Here is a 20,154-nt window from a genome sequence, read left to right as displayed (position 1 = left end):
TATTCAAATAGATATTGTGAAGCGGAATTTGAGATGTTTCCTCAATATCTTTCTCAGAACGTCGTTCGCACCACCGGGAAGAAAGTGGAGTCCACTCCTCTTGCGATGTACAACTTCTTTATTGAGAGAGTGAAGAGCAACCTCCACGTGTGTCTCGCCATGAGTCCCATCGGTGACGCACTGCGAAACCGACTGCGCATGTTCCCATCGCTCATCAATTGTTGCACCATCGACTGGTTCCAGGTATTCCTCCGCCAAACGTATTCATCCGACCTATATATTTTTCACCCCGTGTTCTATCTAATCCTGCGTATCTGTGCTGTATGTCCTTATACGTACTGTTATTTCTATGCACAATCATCGCAGTCTGGTTATCTTTCATGACATCATAATGCCACTGAGCGCATAGTGACTCATGCTTGAACTCATTGGACTTTATGAAGTAATTAATATTCAAAGTGTAATAAATTTTATCTCGGTTTGGCTAATAATATTCTTAAATCTGTTTAAGAGACGGGAAACTCAAACAAATTATCATTCTCTAAAGTATTGGCGTTGTGATTATTTCATCCCTAATCTTCAATGACGTTTTATTACTAACGCGTCATGTGAGATGCCATGCTCCTCGTGCTCTGGGAGGAATGTGGTGTATAAGTGACTGGATGCAAACTTCTCATTGCTCCTCTTCCAGGCATGGCCGGAAGATGCGTTAGAGATGGTCGCCAATAAGTTCCTTGAAGATGTGGACTTAGAGGATGATACCAGACAGAAGTGTGTCCAGATGTGCAAGCACTTCCATGAGAGGTAAGTCCTTGTTCAGTCCACATTGCCATCTCTATCTTCGTAGCCACCCACTTCCCATTGAGAACATCTCCAATGAAACAAGCTGGTTAGATTTTAGTTCCCTTGACAACTATTCCCCCCAACGGGTGGCCATGATGTTGTCTTTGACAACGGACAGTTGTTTCATCTGCTAGCTAAAACAATCGTTGAAAATAATTTTTCGACGGAAAATATCTTCCTTGAGCAAACCTGTCGATATGGCGAACGCGATTTTAAAGAAATTCTCAGTCCGATAATAAAGATTCCCGCAATCAATCAAGTGGCGAGAAGTACGCGATTGGTTTATATTTTTAAGTTTAATTCATTTGAACTGAATTGAAATGACTGAGCATAGTATTCCAATCCAACTTATAGACCATGTATCCTGTTGTAAGGTTGCCCCCTAACCATCCCCTCTTAGACAGGGCTACCAGCCCACGCACATTGTGACGTAATTGTAGGTTTATGATTGTTGATGACTAAAAAGATTAAAACACATCACGGTGCTTTCTAGCGTCCGCGCACTCTCTGAGAAATACTGGAACACGCTGCGACGTCGCAATTACGTCACGCCGACGTCATACTTGGAGCTGATCCTCACCTTCAAGTCGCTCCTGGGAGTGAAGAGGGATGAGGTGAAGACACTTCAGGATCGCTACTTGAACGGACTCGAGAAGTTGAGCTTTGCCGCATCCCAGGTCGGTCACTCTCATTGTGACGTTTCTATTTGATCTCTTCCGACGTTTGAAGGCAGTGTTCTGCTCCCAGTTATCATTAGTTTTCTTTTTTTGTTTTGAATTCGTTTAATTCCCACTGAGATACCAACCCCTCAGGTACCCTCGTCTTCATCTTGAATATTGTATTGGTATTCTACTGCGATGTGAATACTCCCGACAGTGTATCGACAGTTTCATTCCTATTGGCACACCATCTATAACCTCCCATAGAATGCCAACGTGCTTCCCAAGTGATACAATAGTTGCAATGCAACTCCCCTGGGTCAATGTGCCAGCTTTTAACATTGAGAGTGTCGCAGTATTTGATTGTTCTTATGTTCGTCCAGGTGTCAGTGATGCAGGTGGAGCTCACCAACCTCCAGCCGGAGCTGATAAAGACATCGGAGGAGACGGAGAAGATCATGGTCAAGATTGAGCACGACTCCATTGAGGTGGAGGCCAAGAAAGAGGTTGGTCCATTGTTCTTTTGATGCGGTTGCTATGGTTGCATGACAGCCCCTAACCAGGGGTGGTCAGTGGTATTTACGTTAGGGTCAAACATTCATGTGACGATTGATGCGAGATGCGCAGTCACCGGTTTCCACTGGAACACTGCTGGTTGTGGGCACTAGACTAGCAACAACATCCCATGAGGGATGACCAGTTTCTTATTTTCATCAATCTTCGTGTTCAAAATTTGACGGGTCTTTGTTCATCTACGTCTTCTTCGATGATTTAAATGTTCAGCCCAGTTCAGCTTATTTCCAACCATCAAAGCGAAGAAAATACTCGTTATAACATAGCAAGGGTCTGAAGAAGGATGGAAACGACAGAACGGGAATCGGGAATGCTTTGAAACCCCCAACTGACTACAACACTTTCATTCCCTACAGATTGTCGCGGCCGACGAGCGCGTCGCCAACCAAGCAGCCGAGGTGGCCCAAGGCATCAAGGACGAATGCTCGGCCGATCTAGCCGAGGCCATGCCGGCACTAGAAGCCGCTCTGTCAGCACTGAATACCCTCAAACCACAGGTTGGTGCCGAGTCTGTCACATGTAAGCTTGCTCTCTTTATCCCGTAGCGCCCAACAATAAAAATCAAATTTTAAGATTTGCAACATTGGGCTGTGAAGGACCAATAGAAATCATTCTTTTGTTTGATTTTCTTCACAAATATTCATTCTGCTCTTCCATAGTCATGTACTCCCCTAAAATTTACGTTTACATATATTTGACATGTTGGGGTCTGGAGAAAGGCCAACCTGTTGGTTGTGTTGTGTACATCACATGGTGGAGTGGTGGCTTTTTCTAGCGTTGCCAGATAGAACTCATAGTGGTATTTCCTCCATGACTTTTCTCTCTCAAACTTTTATTTTCCTTCCCATCAGGACATCACTATGGTGAAGTCCATGCAGAATCCTCCAAGCGCTGTCAAGCTTGTACTCGAGTCTGTCTGCGTCATGAAAGGCATCAAACCAGAAAGAAAACCAGATCCATCCGGTTCAGGTTGGGTCTAGTTGCTTCATCATGTGATTAACTGCTCAACTCACACAAAGCATCTCCGATGATTTGTCGAATAGTTTAAATGGCAACAAAGTAATTAAAAGGTCTTGTCAGATGTTTTCTTATGGAGAACCTAACCAGTCTCGCATAACGCCACTTACTGCCCAACGTTGTAGCAACTTACTTGCCGCCAGACGGCGCTGCGGCCGTTGTCCACACAGGTTTGAACGTGAGAGATCTTGTCAAGAAGATCTTGATCCCCAAGCCGAAGTGGCACGCCGTAGGGTTTTAATATTGTATGTTTCTTCCCAATCATCAAAAGTTTTTTGTACATTTTTAGCAGTCGCCATCATCTCACATTCGCATATGATAACCATCTTTCTCCCACAGGGAAGATGGTTGAAGATTTCTGGGGTCCGAGCAAGAAGATGCTGAACGACCTGAAGTTTCTGGACTCCCTCCGTGCATACGACAAGGATAACATAGCAGCTCCCGTGATCAAGAAGATTCGGGATAAATACATCCCCAACACCGAGTTCAATCCAGCCACCATCAAGAATGTGTCTTCGGCTTGTGAAGGTGAGATGGCTGCGGTGGCCTAATTATGTTTACTTTTAATTTTGTTTTGTAGCAGGGGTATATCATGTACATTTCATTCCGAATATGTCAATTGTCTTGACATGCGCAACATAAGTAGCACCATCGGATATTACGTCACTTGAACATTTCTTGCAACAAAGAATCTTCCTTCAGGGCTCTGCAAGTGGGTCCGAGCCATGGAGGTCTATGAGAGAGTCGCCAAGGTTGTTGCTCCCAAGAAGATCAAGCTAGCTGAGGCTGAAGCTGAGCTGGCAGTGCAGATGAAGATGCTCAACGCTAAGAGGGCTGAGCTAAAAGAGGTAGGTTGTTTTACGTATCAACGTTGTTTATGACGTCAGGCATGCCTCACCACCCCGCATATACATCACAATGTCGTCACGGTTGCTAATTAGATCGGCAAGTTTCCTCACAGAACGCAAGTGATCCAAAGGGAACAGGTCAAACTTTCATGTGTTTCAATACCAGTGAGATCTTCAGAAGATTCTTATTCAAATAGAATAATTAATATTAGAATAATGATTTAATTGAATAAGAATCTTCTGAATATCCAACCAATGGTGAAATGTTAAGGACTTTAAAAGAAAAGCAACTACATTTGCTTTATGGTCAAGTCATGCAACATTTCATTGCCATGTCTGGTTTGTTTTCAATGTGCATCCAAACTTTGTTGTTTGTGACACAACAATGCTACTTCTCGTATGACGTCGCTTACAATCGCTGACGTCACAATCAGGTCGTGGACAAGATGGAGGCACTCCAGGCGCAGTTCGATGCGATGAACGCGAAGAAGATTGATCTTGAAACCAACATCGACATCTGCTCCAAGAAGCTCGATCGCGCCGAGAAGCTGATCAGTGGATTGGGAGGCGAGAAGGAGAGGTGAGTGAGTGAACTGAGTGAAGGGTGGATAATGGGTAAAATGGGTGGGAGGCGGATATGGGTAAACAGAGTGAAATGTGAACTGGGTAGTAAACAAGCTCAATACAGCTCAGTTCAACACCTGAAGGTGATTGCAAAATAGAAAATGAAATCAGAAAACTTATTATGACATAGATTGAATTCTGTGACCAACGTGATGGCGGCTAGACAACGGATTGGTCTCCACATATTTTGCTTGTGGTTAAGTGGATTGTATCTTCCCCAAGGAAACTTCAGATGTAAACATTTTTCATTGCTTCCAGGTGGACCGAAGCTGCAGAGAGGTTAGGGAAGCAACTCCATAATCTGACAGGAGATGTTCTTATGTCTGCTGGTAGGTTTGGTGTTGAATTGATGTCTCTGATGGCTCCTCTTCATGTTCTTCATTGCTTAAAGCAGTGAAAACCAAGTGCAACGGTTTTCAAATGGACTCGTGCAAGGAAACTTTGCATCATACGGTTTCGTGGTTTAAAGTTGCATAGTAGTGTAGCTGTTACCTACAAAACTGATGAAGTTTCGTTGATTAACAATTTTGTATATTTTCAGGCACTGTGGCTTATCTCGGCCCATTCACCGTCGACTTCCGCAATGACTGCGTGGACAACTGGCAGAGCTCTTGTCGTGGGGTGGAAATTCCATGTTCCGATACCTTCCTCCTCACCAACACGCTTGGGGATCCGGTCCAGATCCGGGACTGGCAGATTGCAGGGTTGCCAGTCGATTCGTTCTCAGTGGACAATGGTATGTTGCCACAAATTAATCATCGGGAAACTCGTGAATTTGGTTATTCCAATGAAATTGTATTTGCTGACATGCTTTGGTGCCCCCTAGTCGATGGATAAGAGTAATTTCTCCAACACTTGGTGGAGCACATGAACTAAAGTTTAAATACTTTACTTCATAAAAACTCGTGACCAAAGTAAGCGGGAGTTTTCTGACATCCCGTTCAATCTGGCATCAAACCAGAGTTGTGTTATTGTATAATGGATAACCCGCAGTGGATAACAATAACTAATAAGGTTTGTCGTCATCAAAGACTTTCAAAATAACTTCATTGACTACGAATTATTGTGTCACCAATTACCTGCACTGTGACGAAACAGTCAAACGTCACCTGATTAAAACTGACTTGCTTCCTCAGGGATCGTTGTGAGTAACTCCCGTCGCTGGCCTCTCATGATCGACCCCCAGGGGCAGGCCAACAAGTGGATCAAGAACATGGAGAAGGGGAACAGGCTCACCGTCCTCAAACTTTCTGACCCCACCTACATCAGGAATCTGGAGAACTGCATCCAGTTTGGATACCCAGTGCTCCTGGAGAATTTAGGTATCGGCTGGTGGGGGTTTGAAGGCTGTGACTCAGCCATTGATGTAATGTAATCGTAATAAAATATCATTACATTTGCTGTTGCTGTTTACCGTGATTTTCACTTTAAAGGTTGGATCCACCAACAATGAATCACTTGCTGATTAAGCAAGTCGATACATCAAGCACCTTAATCCGCTAACTGATCTTTCCTTAAGCATTAACCGTAATCCACTGATTAGAATTGCCGATTACCGACGAATTTCTTACGAACAAATCCTGGATTAACTTATACGGTTAGTTCAACCGGTCACCTAAATGATTGGCTTCTGGTGTATCCGACCTTAAAACAATTAAATCACGGTGACGTCATTGTTCTATACTTCCCCAGGCGAGGAGTTGGACGCTATCTTGGAAACTGTTCTTCTGAAGCAGACTTACAAGCAGCAGGGGGTGGAGTACATTAAGCTAGGGGACAACACGATTGAATACTCCCAAGACTTTAAATTTTACATGACCACCAGTCTGAGGAATCCCCACTACCTCCCTGAGATATCCGTCAAGGTAGGATGGAGGTCACAAAACCTACATTGACGATCACTGAAACGTCCTCTATATGAAAGCTTTGCAAATCGTTTAAATAGTTTCTTTCAAAGTAGCCTACACTGGAGTTTTTGATTTTGGATCATAGATGTTTACCAGGGAATTCACTTCGTTGAGATCACAAGCATACAAAGCCAATATCACACCTGGATTCAGTTATTTATTTGAACATTGTTCTGGCTCCATTAAATTTATATAGTATTTCGATTTGTTGACGAACCCTCTCTGGGGCTAATCGGCTGATCCAACGTGTAGTTGTCGTGTTGGGCGGAATTGTGTGTGCGAGTCTGGACTCGATCTGAACTCAGTGTCTGAACTCAAACCTTCCCAGAGATCATATTTGATTCTCCGGCTCCTCTTACAACTTTTACAGGTGTGCCTGGTCAACTTCATGATCACTCCTCTCGGACTTCAAGATCAGCTCCTCGGCATCGTTGCCGCCAAGGAGAAGCCGGAGTTGGAGCAGAAGAAGAACGAGTTGATCCTGGAGGGAGCAGAGAACAAGCGCCAATTGAAAACCATTGAAGACAAAATATTAAAAGTCAGTTTGTCTTCCCGACTTCTAATCTGAACTTATTTTCACAACGCGCGCGACATATTGTTTGTGACGTCAGCTCATTTGCATACAATCTTGCTGATATGTTTCCAGCAAGAATGCCTCCACGATATTTGCTAGTCTCAACTACCAATACACGAGGGGTTTTGAAGGTCAATCTTAGCGTGACTCCTATGAAAAGACATAATACTCCACAAAAAAAAAAACGACCAAACATCGCATGCAGTCTTTGCGGACAGTGGGTTGCAGATATTGCATTGTCCACTAAATCACAAATTTACGATGTTTAACTCTAAAGCGTAACGTTGGTGAAGCTTAAGCGACAGTTTTGTAGTCCAGATTATAGTACAATGACAGGCCTACATGTTTGTGGCCCATTATAGGCCTACTTTCGTTTCTGCCAGTAAAGGTAGGCTGCCATAGCTTTGCGTGACCGCATGCAACACCCCCATAAGCTTTCCTGTGTGCGCCCCTGATTACGATGATATTGGAAAGCATAGTAGCAAAGCTCACTGAACATCAGTGGTGACATGAAAAGCATGTTGACAAAATTATGTAAAGTTATTGCGTAATTCTCACTGGAGGCTCGAGTGCTCACTGTTGTGACGTCATTATTGGTGTTCTCTATTACGCGTGTTCTTATCCGCTTACTCTTCCTCGTTATCTTCAACTTTTTGTTCAGGTTCTGTCTTCCTCGGAGGGCAACATCCTAGAGGATGAAACTGCTATTCAAGTTCTTTCCTCCTCCAAGACCCTATCGGAGGAGATCTCGGCCAAGCAAGAGATTGCATCGGAGGTTAAGAGAAAATGTCGCATCTCGAGAAAATAAATTAAAAAAAATAAATTTAGAAATAAATCATTCTGTTGTCATAGTCAGTCGCGATGAGTGAGGTTTGATTTCCATCGACAGCTCGCATGGTGCGCCCTGGAGCAGATAGCAAGAACATTGTCATTTAATTGACGTCATCAAGCAGTTGATGTGGCTTTGGATTTGTGATTAATACGCGATTCCATCACAATGAAAATATTCTTTAACATCAATGACTCTCAGTGAAACTGAATCCTTAGACACGTCATGGCCCATTGTTTGACTTGTTTTAGTTTGTGTTGCTTCGTTCATCGATTCACCCAGACCTACTATGTACTGTACATACGTGCACAATCCTGTACCTCTTCATCCTTCTGATCGACCGCGCATTGACTTTCGCACTTTCATCCACAGACGGAGCAACAAATCGATGAAACCCGCAACGGATACAAACCTGTCTCCATCCACTCTGCCGTCCTTTTCTTCTGCATCTCGGATCTTGCCAGCATCGAGCCCATGTACCAATACTCCCTTACGTGGTTCATCAACCTCTACCTGATGGTGAGGAGGATAGCTTGGTGGTCAGGTTTTTCCAAACATTTTCATCACTTGTACAATTACCAATCAAGCAAAGAATCAATTCTGTTTGAATAAGATATTGAGGAAACCACGTTGACGGTGGAGAGCTAACTCTAAATAAAAAATACAAGTTATCAAGCATTACTGATCAATAAAAAAAATCGCTTGGTTTTTATCAATTTTTTTCTGAAGAAATTTTTCGCAATTCACTTTTGTTATTTTAGTTGTAATTTTTGTTGCACTCATTTTTCGATAAACATTTAAATAATGTCACAAGAAATTAAAAATTAATGGCAAATATACAAATTAAACTCCATCTCAACCCACCAATCGTTATTTGAATCCTTTCCTTATTGCGTCACAGTCGATAGAGAACAGCCAGAAGTCGGATGACTTGGAGGAGCGGATTGAGAACTTGAATGAGCACTTCACCGTCAGCATCTACAACAACGTCTGTAGATCTCTATTCGAAAAGGACAAACTTCTCTTCTCATTCGTCCTCACTGTCGCCCTGCAGACGAGCAAAGGTATAGCCGCAGATCTGATGAGTCAGCAAATTAATTTATAAATCAAATTGACGACTCATCGTGTTGGTGCCGGGATGAATTGCCGATCTATAGCGACTCATAGAGATGATGACCTGCGTGGATGGTGGGAGATGTTACTAAGACAAGATGCACATAATCCGCGCAACTGCACTGAATGGTTTCCGGAAAATTCTGTGATGAAATGCATAGTTTGGCGTTGCGTCACAATGGCTTTGCGGTGAATTCTGCTGAAGCCTTGATGGCACCCGCTCGGTGCTTGTCATGCATGACTGATCACGCGCTTGTTTGTTACGTCAGGTCGAATTGATGACGAGGTGTGGCGTTTCTTCCTAACTGGTGGAGTGGCCCTTGAAAATCCTTTCCCCAACCCCGCCCCTGAGTGGCTGCAGGACAAGGCCTGGTCCGAAGTGGTTCGGGCCTCCAACCTCCCTAACTTAAAAGGTTTGATGGATCACTTCAAGTCCAACATCCGGAAGTGGCAGGCAGTCTATGACTCAGCATCTCCCCACTCCGATCCGTGAGTCAGCAATTTTTCGTTGATATGTTTCAGTTTGTTGTTGATTGACATAAGTTGTTGATCCCTTGCAATTGAATGACATGATTTTTAAGTTTCTCCTAGAAAAAGTCTGATTTGAACCTGAATCAATTTCTTCTCATCTTTCCTCCAGACTCCCTGATAAGTGGAATTTGTTGACCGGACTAGATCGCATGGTGGTCCTCCGCTGCATCCGGCCAGACAAGGTTGTCCCAGCTGTGCAGGATTACATCGTCGACGAAATGGGGAGGGTCTTTATTGAACCCCCAACCTTTGACCTGGCGGGGTCATACAATGACTCCACATGTTGCACCCCCTTGATTTTTGTGCTCTCCCCCGGCGCTGATCCCATGGCAGGTGAGTCCTGAGCAGTCCTTGATTTCCCATCAACTAAGCAAGTTGCAACTCAACTAAGCACGTCATCAATCAATCGGCTGTTGAAAGCGACCAATCGCTGGTTGGATCGTCATTAAGTTTATGTCATCCGAAACGAATCGCTGCGTAGTGTTTAACTCGCTTTCATTGTCCAGGTTTGCTGAAGTTCGCCGACGACCGTGGCTTTGGGGGCGACGGCATCGGGACCATATCACTGGGGCAGGGACAGGGCCCCATCGCACAGAAGATGATTGATGACGCAACACTCAAGGTATTTGTGACGTGTACAACTGCAACAATACAAATGTACAGATTCTTATGATGACGTGGTCGGTTGTGAGGAAAAAGTGTCATTCTGTTGATTAATAATTTACTTTTCACCTCCCTAGGGAACATGGGTCGTCCTGCAGAACTGTCACTTAGCAACCAGCTGGATGTCGGTGCTTGAGAAGATTTGTGAGGAAGTGATTGTCCCTGAGAACACACACAAGGACTTCCGGTTGTGGCTCACCAGCTACCCATCCGAGAAGTTCCCAGTGCCCATTCTACAGGTGGGTTGTTTTACAATGCCTGGTCAAAGGTTCGAACCTTGGACCTTCGGGTCCGAAATATAGCGCGATGCCACTTTCTTATGTTTGCAGAGCGTTGCTGGAAGAACGATTATGACATCATCAATAATAATAATCCTTCATTTATGTAAGGCGCTTTCACAAAAAGAAGTAGCGATATTTTATCCCTTTTTTACCACCTTCCCAACATGAGAAGTGCATCAGTTGGATCATGTTGAATCTATCGTGTGATGATCATATATTGATTTTGGCTTCACAAGACTTTTTGTGAAAACATCTGCCACACTATACAAGACTGTTGTTGGTCTTACAAGTATCTCAATTCAATTTTTATCAATTCAGTATCTCAAGTATCTCAATTCAGTGTTTAGATCAGTTATTCATTTTCATTGTAGATATGATAAGCAGTTATTTTTTGTTACTTGATAAGGGCTAACGTGTGTATGGCCGAAAACGTTTGTAGCTTATAGTTTATGTTCAATTTTAATCCATTATGTTAAATGCCGTGTGGTTGCTTGGTTGTATATGTCTTACAAGTATCTGTCAGTGATTTTGCACATAATCCCTCATGGACCGCATCTCTACCAATGAGCCTTGTACAGAGTTATTACGGTTCTAAGAAGTTGAGTTTTTTTGCATTTCTTACAATATTTTCAGATTCCTGATGAGGGCTTAATTTAAGCCGAAAACGTTTGACTGTAAAAATTATTTGGAAATATGTAAAATATATTTTTTTAAAAAGTTTCTCAACTCCCACCAAGCCCCATCTTCCTTGCTGCTGACTGTTAACAACGCGCGATGCTCTTTCCCTAAATAAGCAATCCGCGTTCGATTCATTCAACTTTCATTGATGTGTAATATATGTGATTGTGACGTCACAGAACGGAGTGAAAATGACAAACGAACCCCCCAAGGGGCTGAGAGCGAACCTTCTTCGATCCTACCTGAACGACCCGATATCCGACCCCACTTTCTTTGAGGCCTGCAACAAACCCAAGGTAATCGTGAGTGAATAATTAGGTTATGAACGGAAAGCCAAGGAAGCTAGTCCGTGCCAACTTACTAGCGTGCCATTGTTTGACTTGCCGTTGACACAACCGCCTGCTCTAGCATGGTGTTAAACCGGCGCCCTTCCGAGCTTCGTACAAAGGCTCTCATCTGACGTGTTACTGACCAGGTTGCTGTGAGCTCGGGCATATTCAATGTGTTATATTTTGATTGTTTTCTTTGTGTCTTTTGTGCGTTCCGCTTCAGTGATTGTCCAACGCATTTTTCCGAGTAACTGATCATTCGTCTGTTGTGACGTCATCGACAGGAATGGCGGAAGTTATTATTCGGGTTGTGCTTCTTCCACGCGATGGTGCAAGAGAGGCGGAAGTTTGGTCCTCTCGGATGGAACATTCCCTACGAGTTCAATGAGTCGGATTTGAGGATCAGTATGAGGCAGTTGCAGGTGCGATACTGGGGTGTGGTTGGGTGAAACGATTGTGGTTTGATGAGTTCTTCATTAAGAAGTTCTTCAGTTTCAAATAGCTCCATTTGGGAGTTTCCCGTGCTTACCACGAACTCCCTACACTCAAGTCAATGACGAACGTTGACCATTTAGGTTAGATTGACAACATTTTTCAAGTTTAATCTGCAATCAATGAAAAAAAACTCGTGTGGCTCCCCTGAAAAATGAGGGAGATTTTCCTTCTAAGACCCCCACAGATCTTCCATTGTGCCCTTAAATGACGTCATAATCATTTTACAGATGTTTTTGAACGAGTACGAAGAGCTTCCGCTAGTGGCGCTAACCTACCTCACGGGGGAGTGCAACTACGGGGGGAGAGTCACTGACGACAAGGATCGGAGACTTCTTCTCTCGCTGCTTTCAATTGTAAGTCCCTCACGTTCGTTGCTTAGCGACTGACACGACGTCATTGCTACGTCACTACGAACTGCCCGCCTGTCGTGCGTTATGATGTAACAATGGTCAATTTTATTTGTCTATTGTTTAAAGAGATCTTGTAATCGACAACTTTGTGGAAGTTGTTTCTGTTCAAGATGGTAGGATCGACATAGCATGTGGATTGTGGATCCTACCAGATCAAGAAGATGCAATAGCGAGCGGCATTATGACGTAATGCTGCATGTATCTATTGTCTACTAAGTCTAATCCTACTGTTCGTTGAAGGTATACGTGGAAAAGATAGTGACAGACGACACCTATTCGTTCTCTCCCAGCAAGATGTACTACTCCCCCCCAGACGGCCCCTACCAGTCCTACCTGGACTATATCAGGGAATTACCCCTTGTACCCCACCCAGAAGTGAGTTAGGAGTTTTCTTCTTACACGCCCGTCTAGTATTTGTAGATGGTGACTCAGCGACGCAAACAGTTTATCCTCGAAGTGGACGCGAAATTACGTCACTAATAATGACAAAACCAGATGGTCACGTGACTTTCCATCCAGGTGTTTGGGCTCCATGAGAACGCGGATATTACCAAAGACAACCAGGAGACTCTTCAGCTCTTTGATGGAATTCTCCTGACTCTTCCCAGGCAATCCGGAGGTGGAGGAAAATCTTCAGAGGAGGTCATCGATGATCTAGCGGCCGACATTCTGACCAAGCTTCCTCCTGACTTCGACATGGAGTCCGTGATGAAGAAGTATCCGGTCGTATACGACGAGTCCATGAACACAGTGCTTCGGTTGGTTTTCTATTAAAAAGTTTATCATCCAACTTGATTGTCATGACCGTGGCCACACAAACGACCATTGTTGAAGAAATAGCGTTTGCTCTGGGTTTAATTTCCAAGACATACAATGCATTCAGCGAACCAGTACCGGCTCAAGCCGAGCACATGTCCTAAACCCCGCTCACTGTTGGGCAGGAATGAGATTTAGTGCCATTTTTATAAGGTCTTTGGTGTGACCCGACGCGGTGTCGAACCGATGTCTACCGGTTCAGAGGCTGCCAATCAAACCACTGAGTCGGTTGCTGCTAACAAAGTCAATCTCGTACTTCAACAAATTGATCTGCTCGGAAAGGTTTTTAATAATAATTATTGCATTTCATAAAAAGATTTTTTTTTATTTAAATTGCAAGTAGCAAATCATTTACAAAAGTAATGATAAACAAATTAAGCTGCAGTGGAAGCGCCATCGAACCAATGACTTCATAGTTTAGCTTTATCACAGGCAAGAGCTGATCCGGTTCAACCGTCTAATCAGTGTGGTCCGCTCCAGTCTGGTGAACCTCCGCAAAGCCATCAAGGGACTGGTTGTCATGTCCTCCGAGCTCGAAGAGGTTTTCACCTCCATGCTGATTGGGAAAGTACCCGTCATGTGGGCCTCCAAGTCCTACCCCTCCTTGAAGCCCCTGGGAAGTTATATCACAGGTGGGGGTCGCTTATTGTGACGTAGACTATTGTGTGTTGGCCACGTGAAGACATCAGGTCAAGGTAGATTATGAAGTAATAATTAATATCATTCCACATATCTTCGTCATTCATTGTAACGTGCGTTCTGTCGTCACTGTCCACTTGTTCTTCAAGAAGCTGTGGACCAGAACATTGTCCAAAGTTCCATAATCTCTGCTTTCCAGACTTACTCGCCCGTCTCCAGTTCTTCAACGATTGGATCAGGGATGGGATTCCTCACGTCTTCTGGATATCCGGGTTCTACTTCACCCAGTCCTTCCTCACTGGGGCCTCACAGAACTACGCCAGGAAGTGAGTATTTCCTCGAACGTTGATTAGACGTGTTTTGATGTTGAATCAACATTTGGATCGTTTCTTTAAGATCCCAGGTTCACCAACCGATGCAGTTCCCCCTCAGCCATCCACACACTGAACTTCGGCATGAAATTGCACCAAGGCTTCATTCAAACCTGCTAGCTTTGAATTTTTATAATATAAAATTAATATTTTGCAATAAAACTTGTCTCTCAATGCAAAGCTTGATCTTCAACTAATCCCCCCCAGGTACACCATCCCCATCGACCATATCGGGTTCGAGTTCGAAGTCCTCCCCTTTGAAAACGAAGATGAAGTCGACGACAAGCCGGATGACGGTATGATGACATCAGTAGTCTACAATCGTAGCAACCGCGTGCTTATTGTTGCCAGTCGGGGTCTCTTTATTTAGTTGCACCTTATAATGGATGAAATAGTGCACCCACCAACAAGTGAGAAAACGATATGTTTCTCGGCAGCCGATTTGTAGCAAGAATTGACAGCGTTGATTGGATGGTCTGAATGGCTAGCGTGGAAGCTACACCGTTATGGTTAGCGAATCGCAACTGCTCGCTGTACTAGTGAGTGCTCAGCCTCGTGCTGATAGCCGGGAAGAACGCCCCTTTCTTCACAAGTGAGAAAACGTTGAACTGTCTGCCTAGGTGACCAGGCATGCGTTGATGATTCACACATCTACAAGTATGCGAAACAAGTAGCCTATAAGCTTAAGCGGCCACTTTCTCAATCCGAGGATATAGATGGCTACGTGAGAGATGTGTGTGTGCTGGCATCATTTTCATCGACGGTGTTGGTATTGGCATACTTTAATGATTCACACATCTACAAGTAGGCTATGCGAAAGAAGTATAAGCTTAAGGGGCCACTTTCTCAGTCCGAGGATATAAATGGCCACATGAGAGATGTGTGTGCTGACATTATTTTCTACAAGTCAGTGGTTGTTCCATACGGCGATGTTGGTTCCTCCGATCTTTGAGCTCATTGGTGGGTTGTGTCTGCTGAGGCGAAAGCGCCAGAAATTTTGTATCTTCGATTCACTGAGTCGATCCGATTCTTAAATTTGTTGCTGCCAATAAACTGGATCTTGTTATGAAAACAAATGAGGAGGTTTCACTCAAATTCCCTTCTATTCAGGGGTGTACATTCGTGGCCTCTTCCTAGAGGGGGCGCGGTGGGACCGTGGCAACATGATGATGGGGGAGTCACAACCCAAGAACTTATTTGACAGCCTCCCAGTCATGTGGTTGCAGCCAGGAGAGAGTTCAAAGTTTGTTTCCAAGGCAACGTACACGTGTCCGGTCTACAAGACAAGCGCGCGTCGTGGCACGCTGTCTACCACAGGTGAGTGCTTTTTGATCGTCTACCCCTGGGTACGTCACTTTTCACTCGTTGATCAGCGTGACGTCACATTTACTTTGCGTCATCAGCGCAAACTTTCAATAACTTACATTTTTGTTGCTAAAACCAGATTTTTTCTTCCCAGGTTTGAAACAAACTTTGGCAAAAAAACACTCCATTTCTTGTGTGTGCAAGTGTGGAGTGAAATTTCACACGATGTAAAAGATTTACCGTTCCATTGCTTTAAAAAAAATCTCAAAAACCAACTGTTACATGAATATACATGCGTACCTTAAGTGCTCAATACAAAGGATAACTTACCTTTACAGTAGGCCTATATCATCATATCGTAAGTTACTTATTAATATTTGTTCTCTACAGTTATTAGTATCAAATTGCCCTGTTTTTGTATGCTTCACATAAAAATTGTTGCAATTCGGTGGTGGTATCCACGTTTTTCCTCGTTATTTCAGGAAAACTTTCGCAAGTGCTGTAGCCTATTATAGCACACAATCACTAATTATTGGTGGTTGGTCAATTCTTGGTCGTTGCTCGTTGGTTTGAATCTTCATCCTCGGCTTACTCAGTCTGAGAATGCAGATTCAAACCAACAGTAGTTGTTTTTCAATCTCAGTGGCGAACTCTTTTTATTCAATGAAGTAGTGTGCCTGCCTCTGCACACTAGTGTGTATGAATGTGTAGTTAGATTTACTGTGATGGGGTGGTGGCTGACTAGATGACTGCTTATGGTCTTTCGCTACCATCCTGATTGCGCCATAATCTAACCAACAGTTGTACAATGCATTGTTTTGACAATTACATTTTACTCTGATTATTTGTTAATATATGGCGCTGTTAAAACAAAATAAATTGACTTGACTTGACTTGACATCAGTGCGAAGATAATTTGTCACAGCGTTTTGTAATAAGTTAATCTATTTGTTTCGATAGCGCCATGTAACAACACAAGTTTTACACCAAGCGTTATGATTATAACCCCGGTAGTCCGACGCAAGGAGTGGTCGCATCACCTCAGCTCTCAAAATCCGAAGAGTTTTGCTTTGAAGCAAGTTCGCTGGTCCCAACGTTTCTTACCTTTGCATGTGAAATCATCTTGTGATAGCCACTCGCAAGTTGGTTAACCATAACGTCTGCAAACGTTGAATCAATGAAAACTTTGTAGGTCATTCCACCAACTTCGTCATGATGATGGAGCTCTTAACCGACAAACCAAAGAGCCATTGGGTGAACCGCGGAGTCGCAATTTTGTGCCAGCTCGATGACTGACGACTTGCCTCGTCAGGGCATCAATGTTTAGTTTTTGTACATTATTACGTATTGTTGAAAAGTGGCGCGATTTCTTTTAGTGTTGGAGTTTTTTGCTTGCACAATTTTTGTTAGTAGACACTGTGCTCATTCCTGTTAAATGTTTTGTATTTATTGAAGCCTGCAACACACTGTGTGGAATGAACATGTTCGATGAGTGTTGGAGCGATATCTTGTTGTCTAATAAACCAACAATCTAGCTTTGTAAACTTATATTTTGTGATTAAGTTTCTGAGCTCTCGATGCCGACTGAACAATGGACATGGCGCTTCTTGTTGACGTCACGATACTTGCGTTGCAGATGTGATCCCAGACAGCAAAATCTGTTGAATCAATGTAAAAACGGCGGGTTTTGCTGTCTGGAATAATCCCATTGATTGGGTTATTGTCAGTGGCGCCGGCAGGGGGGGGGCAGGCGGGGCAGCTGCCCCCCCAATGTTTTGGGCATCATATTTTTAATTTTTTTTTTTATTAATACATATTAATTTTTTTTTTTAATATTTGGATCCCAACCTCAAGTAAGTCAAGTCAAGTTGCAAGGGGGGGGGGGGGGGGGTAAAAGCTCTCTCCTTAAAAAAAGTATGGAAAACCTTATGACTAAATTGTACAGTAAATTAAAAGATTTTCTACAGAAGCAAAGATATAGACTTTTTAAAGTTTTAACTAACGTCACATTGATGTAAAAGATAACAACCTGTTAAAATTTTGATACCTCACACTCCCATGACTTCTTCCGCGCGCATTTTGGCATTGGTTGCTTGCAGTGATTCTTTCACTTACGCAAAACGTTTTGTTTCAGCAGTTTTGAGTTGTTCGATTCTGAAGTTGTAAAGGAGACTCAATTTCTCCAATATTTATCATTTATGTTTCTTCTTTAATCTCAGCAGAGTATAAAACTTGTAAAAGTTTTTGATCCATACGACGTCATGAATGAAATTATATCTCAAATCAGCGTAATGACGTGACATCGTCTAAACATTTTACCGAATAATAAATTAACAAATTCGATTGTCAAAAGTGGTTTGGTGGTGGTAAATATTACGTAATGAAAAAAATGTGATAAGGTTGGAAGACATTACGTCATGTATTTTCAATACAAATATGAAGTTTAAAATTTATTCTTTTGTTCATAGTCGTAATCCACCTTCAAAGCGGTACTACAAAGAACAATTTTCGATAAGGGGGCATCAAGAATAAGTCGACATGACTTTTAACCCTTAGAAGGTTGGGCTCCTGGAGTCTTGCTCAGTTTGGGGGGGGGAGGCTGTCAATTCTTCTTATGCTTTAGGAGTGATATCTTTTTGGCACGGTTTCAAAATTTGGGATTCACTTTGTAAAATTATTCACGCTGAGCATATCCGAAAATTAAAACTATGTGAATTTTAGGACTGCTCATATACGTTGAAATGTTGAGGTCACTTATGAATGTAATTTGTAGCGTGAGTTTACACATTATTTTTTGGTAGAGTAATGAAGAACGTGCATAGTAATGTTGTGATTAATTTTTTTTACATTATTTTACATACAGCCAATGCCCTTCACGCTGTGAAACAGTTAGGATTAACTAGACATGGGCCAAATTAATTAGGCTACTTTCATCCAGCTGGTGGGAAAATGTTTCACAATAGAATATGAAATATTTCAGAGGATATGCTGAGAAATGCCTTATATCTTCAATTTATAACCTTTATTCGCTCAAAATTTCAGCTCAATAGAGGTGAAAAAAAGTTAGGAAAAGTCAAGAAATCTCGTAGTCGCAGCCTCAGTGGTTTTAGAGATACAACTGTTGATACAAAAAAGTTGAATTGACAGCCCCCTCCCAACCTTCAAAGGGTTTGCATTGAGTCAACAGATCTATGCCTGGTTTACGTCAGCTCCGGGGATCAGTGAAATATAAGGTTGTCATCTTCAGTGCAACAAGACCATTGATTGATTGGTTTAGTGAGGATTCGTGGTCCCATTGCTTTCATTTTGAGTGATCATACTGATTTTCAATTTATTCCTACAAGGCGTTACGTAATGAAAAAATATATAACTAAGGTTGGAAGACATTACGTCATGTCTTTTCAATTCAAAATGAAGTTTAAAATTTATTCTTTTGTTCATAGTCGTAATCCTCCTTCAAAGCGGTATTACAAAGAACAATTTTCGATAAGGGGGGCATCAAGAATATGTCGACATGACTTTTAAGGTTTACGTCAGCTCCGGAGATCAGTAAAATATAAGGTTCTCATTATCGTGATTGTAAGCCGCGGGAAATTTTTTCTCTAAAAAACAGATTTCCGGGAAGCTAAACATTTTTTCCAGCCCTGGTAAAAAACAAGAAAAATTAAATAATATACCACTGTCTTGCATGTCTTGCACCAGTGGCGTAGCCAAGGGAGGGGGGTTCGGGGGTTTCAACCTTTCAAATTGAATTTACGGATGTTAATACATTGTTTACAAGAAATGTTGTAGCCTATGATGTAGTTTCTCGTCAAACTGTGCAAGGATGCAAGCCATCTGCAACTGCTGAGATCGCTTGTTCGATCTAGATTAATATCTAAACAGCTATTCGTTATACAAAACTTGAATATATCAAAAATAGCCTAAAGTAACTTCATTGTCTCAAAGCTTTTTGTTTGACACTCATCAAGATGTATGACCTCTATGAGGTTACATTTTCTAAACTTTGGGTTGACTTCAGAGCATAAAAGTTAGTGACTTACCGGAATAAGATCGTTTTTTAAATCAACCAAGGAGAAAATTGATAAATAATAAAACTGTAATAATCTCGCAAACAAAAGCAATCAACCTACATGTCTGTATGTCCTCTACAACCTGTATGTTTCTAAAACAAAGTTTGCCTAATTTTAAACGAAACTGCATTAAAAGAGCGAGTTTTGCCAATACCAAACATTCAAATATCTCAGTCTGGAATTAGCAACAAGAAAACATAGAGACTTAGCTTTATTTTCGAAAAATGCCCAAGACAACATGATTTTATCCTTTTGCTATGCCACCGGACAGCACCATTTTACAGAAATATTCATAACCACAATTTTGTTGAAAATGCTCTCAGAATGCACCAAACTGAAAGTAATTTTTCAAAATTTTCTGGGGGAGGGCCCCCCAGACCCCCCGCCGCTAAGTGTCGCCTTCGGCGAACACGCTATCGGGCTTTGCCCGCCGGCTGTCAACACCCTCCTTTCACAATTTTTGAATATGCTACTGTCTTGCACTGTCAATATTTTGCCCCCCCAATGTTGAAGGTCTGGCGGCGCCACTGGTTATTGTTACGTCTCAAATAATCCCTTTGGTTAATTTTGAACTTT

General features: G+C 42.6%; 1 protein-coding gene across 2 annotated transcripts in view; it reads left to right on the top strand.

Moving 5' to 3' along the window:
* LOC145779443 (dynein axonemal heavy chain 3-like) overlaps positions 1–17,105 on the top strand; it is a 49,700-nt gene extending 32,595 nt beyond the window's left edge. For both annotated transcript variants that reach the window (XM_082591035.1, XM_082591036.1), the window contains exons 52-82: positions 58–243; positions 692–804; positions 1,337–1,520; positions 1,886–2,008; positions 2,432–2,572; positions 2,927–3,044; positions 3,432–3,620; positions 3,795–3,940; positions 4,375–4,520; positions 4,823–4,893; positions 5,106–5,300; positions 5,701–5,886; positions 6,257–6,429; positions 6,842–7,009; positions 7,707–7,820; positions 8,247–8,393; positions 8,776–8,938; positions 9,257–9,476; positions 9,628–9,851; positions 10,025–10,140; positions 10,259–10,420; positions 11,320–11,436; positions 11,754–11,891; positions 12,192–12,317; positions 12,615–12,749; positions 12,894–13,132; positions 13,623–13,822; positions 14,029–14,155; positions 14,408–14,496; positions 15,311–15,517; positions 16,698–17,105. In XM_082591035.1, the coding sequence (XP_082447161.1) occupies positions 58–243; positions 692–804; positions 1,337–1,520; positions 1,886–2,008; positions 2,432–2,572; positions 2,927–3,044; positions 3,432–3,620; positions 3,795–3,940; positions 4,375–4,520; positions 4,823–4,893; positions 5,106–5,300; positions 5,701–5,886; positions 6,257–6,429; positions 6,842–7,009; positions 7,707–7,820; positions 8,247–8,393; positions 8,776–8,938; positions 9,257–9,476; positions 9,628–9,851; positions 10,025–10,140; positions 10,259–10,420; positions 11,320–11,436; positions 11,754–11,891; positions 12,192–12,317; positions 12,615–12,749; positions 12,894–13,132; positions 13,623–13,822; positions 14,029–14,155; positions 14,408–14,496; positions 15,311–15,517; positions 16,698–16,801 (4,767 nt within the window). In that variant the 3' untranslated portion in view covers positions 16,802–17,105. The remainder of the gene's footprint in view (positions 1–57; positions 244–691; positions 805–1,336; positions 1,521–1,885; positions 2,009–2,431; positions 2,573–2,926; positions 3,045–3,431; positions 3,621–3,794; positions 3,941–4,374; positions 4,521–4,822; positions 4,894–5,105; positions 5,301–5,700; positions 5,887–6,256; positions 6,430–6,841; positions 7,010–7,706; positions 7,821–8,246; positions 8,394–8,775; positions 8,939–9,256; positions 9,477–9,627; positions 9,852–10,024; positions 10,141–10,258; positions 10,421–11,319; positions 11,437–11,753; positions 11,892–12,191; positions 12,318–12,614; positions 12,750–12,893; positions 13,133–13,622; positions 13,823–14,028; positions 14,156–14,407; positions 14,497–15,310; positions 15,518–16,697) is intronic.
* Positions 17,106–20,154: the final 3,049 nt, after the last annotated feature.

This window comes from Aplidium turbinatum, chromosome 11 (assembly GCF_918807975.1).
Source record: "Aplidium turbinatum chromosome 11, kaAplTurb1.1, whole genome shotgun sequence".
NCBI classification, from domain to species: domain Eukaryota; kingdom Metazoa; phylum Chordata; class Ascidiacea; order Aplousobranchia; family Polyclinidae; genus Aplidium; species Aplidium turbinatum.
The sequence above is the reverse complement of the archived record's forward strand: the minus strand, read 5'-3'. Positions and strand labels throughout refer to the sequence as shown.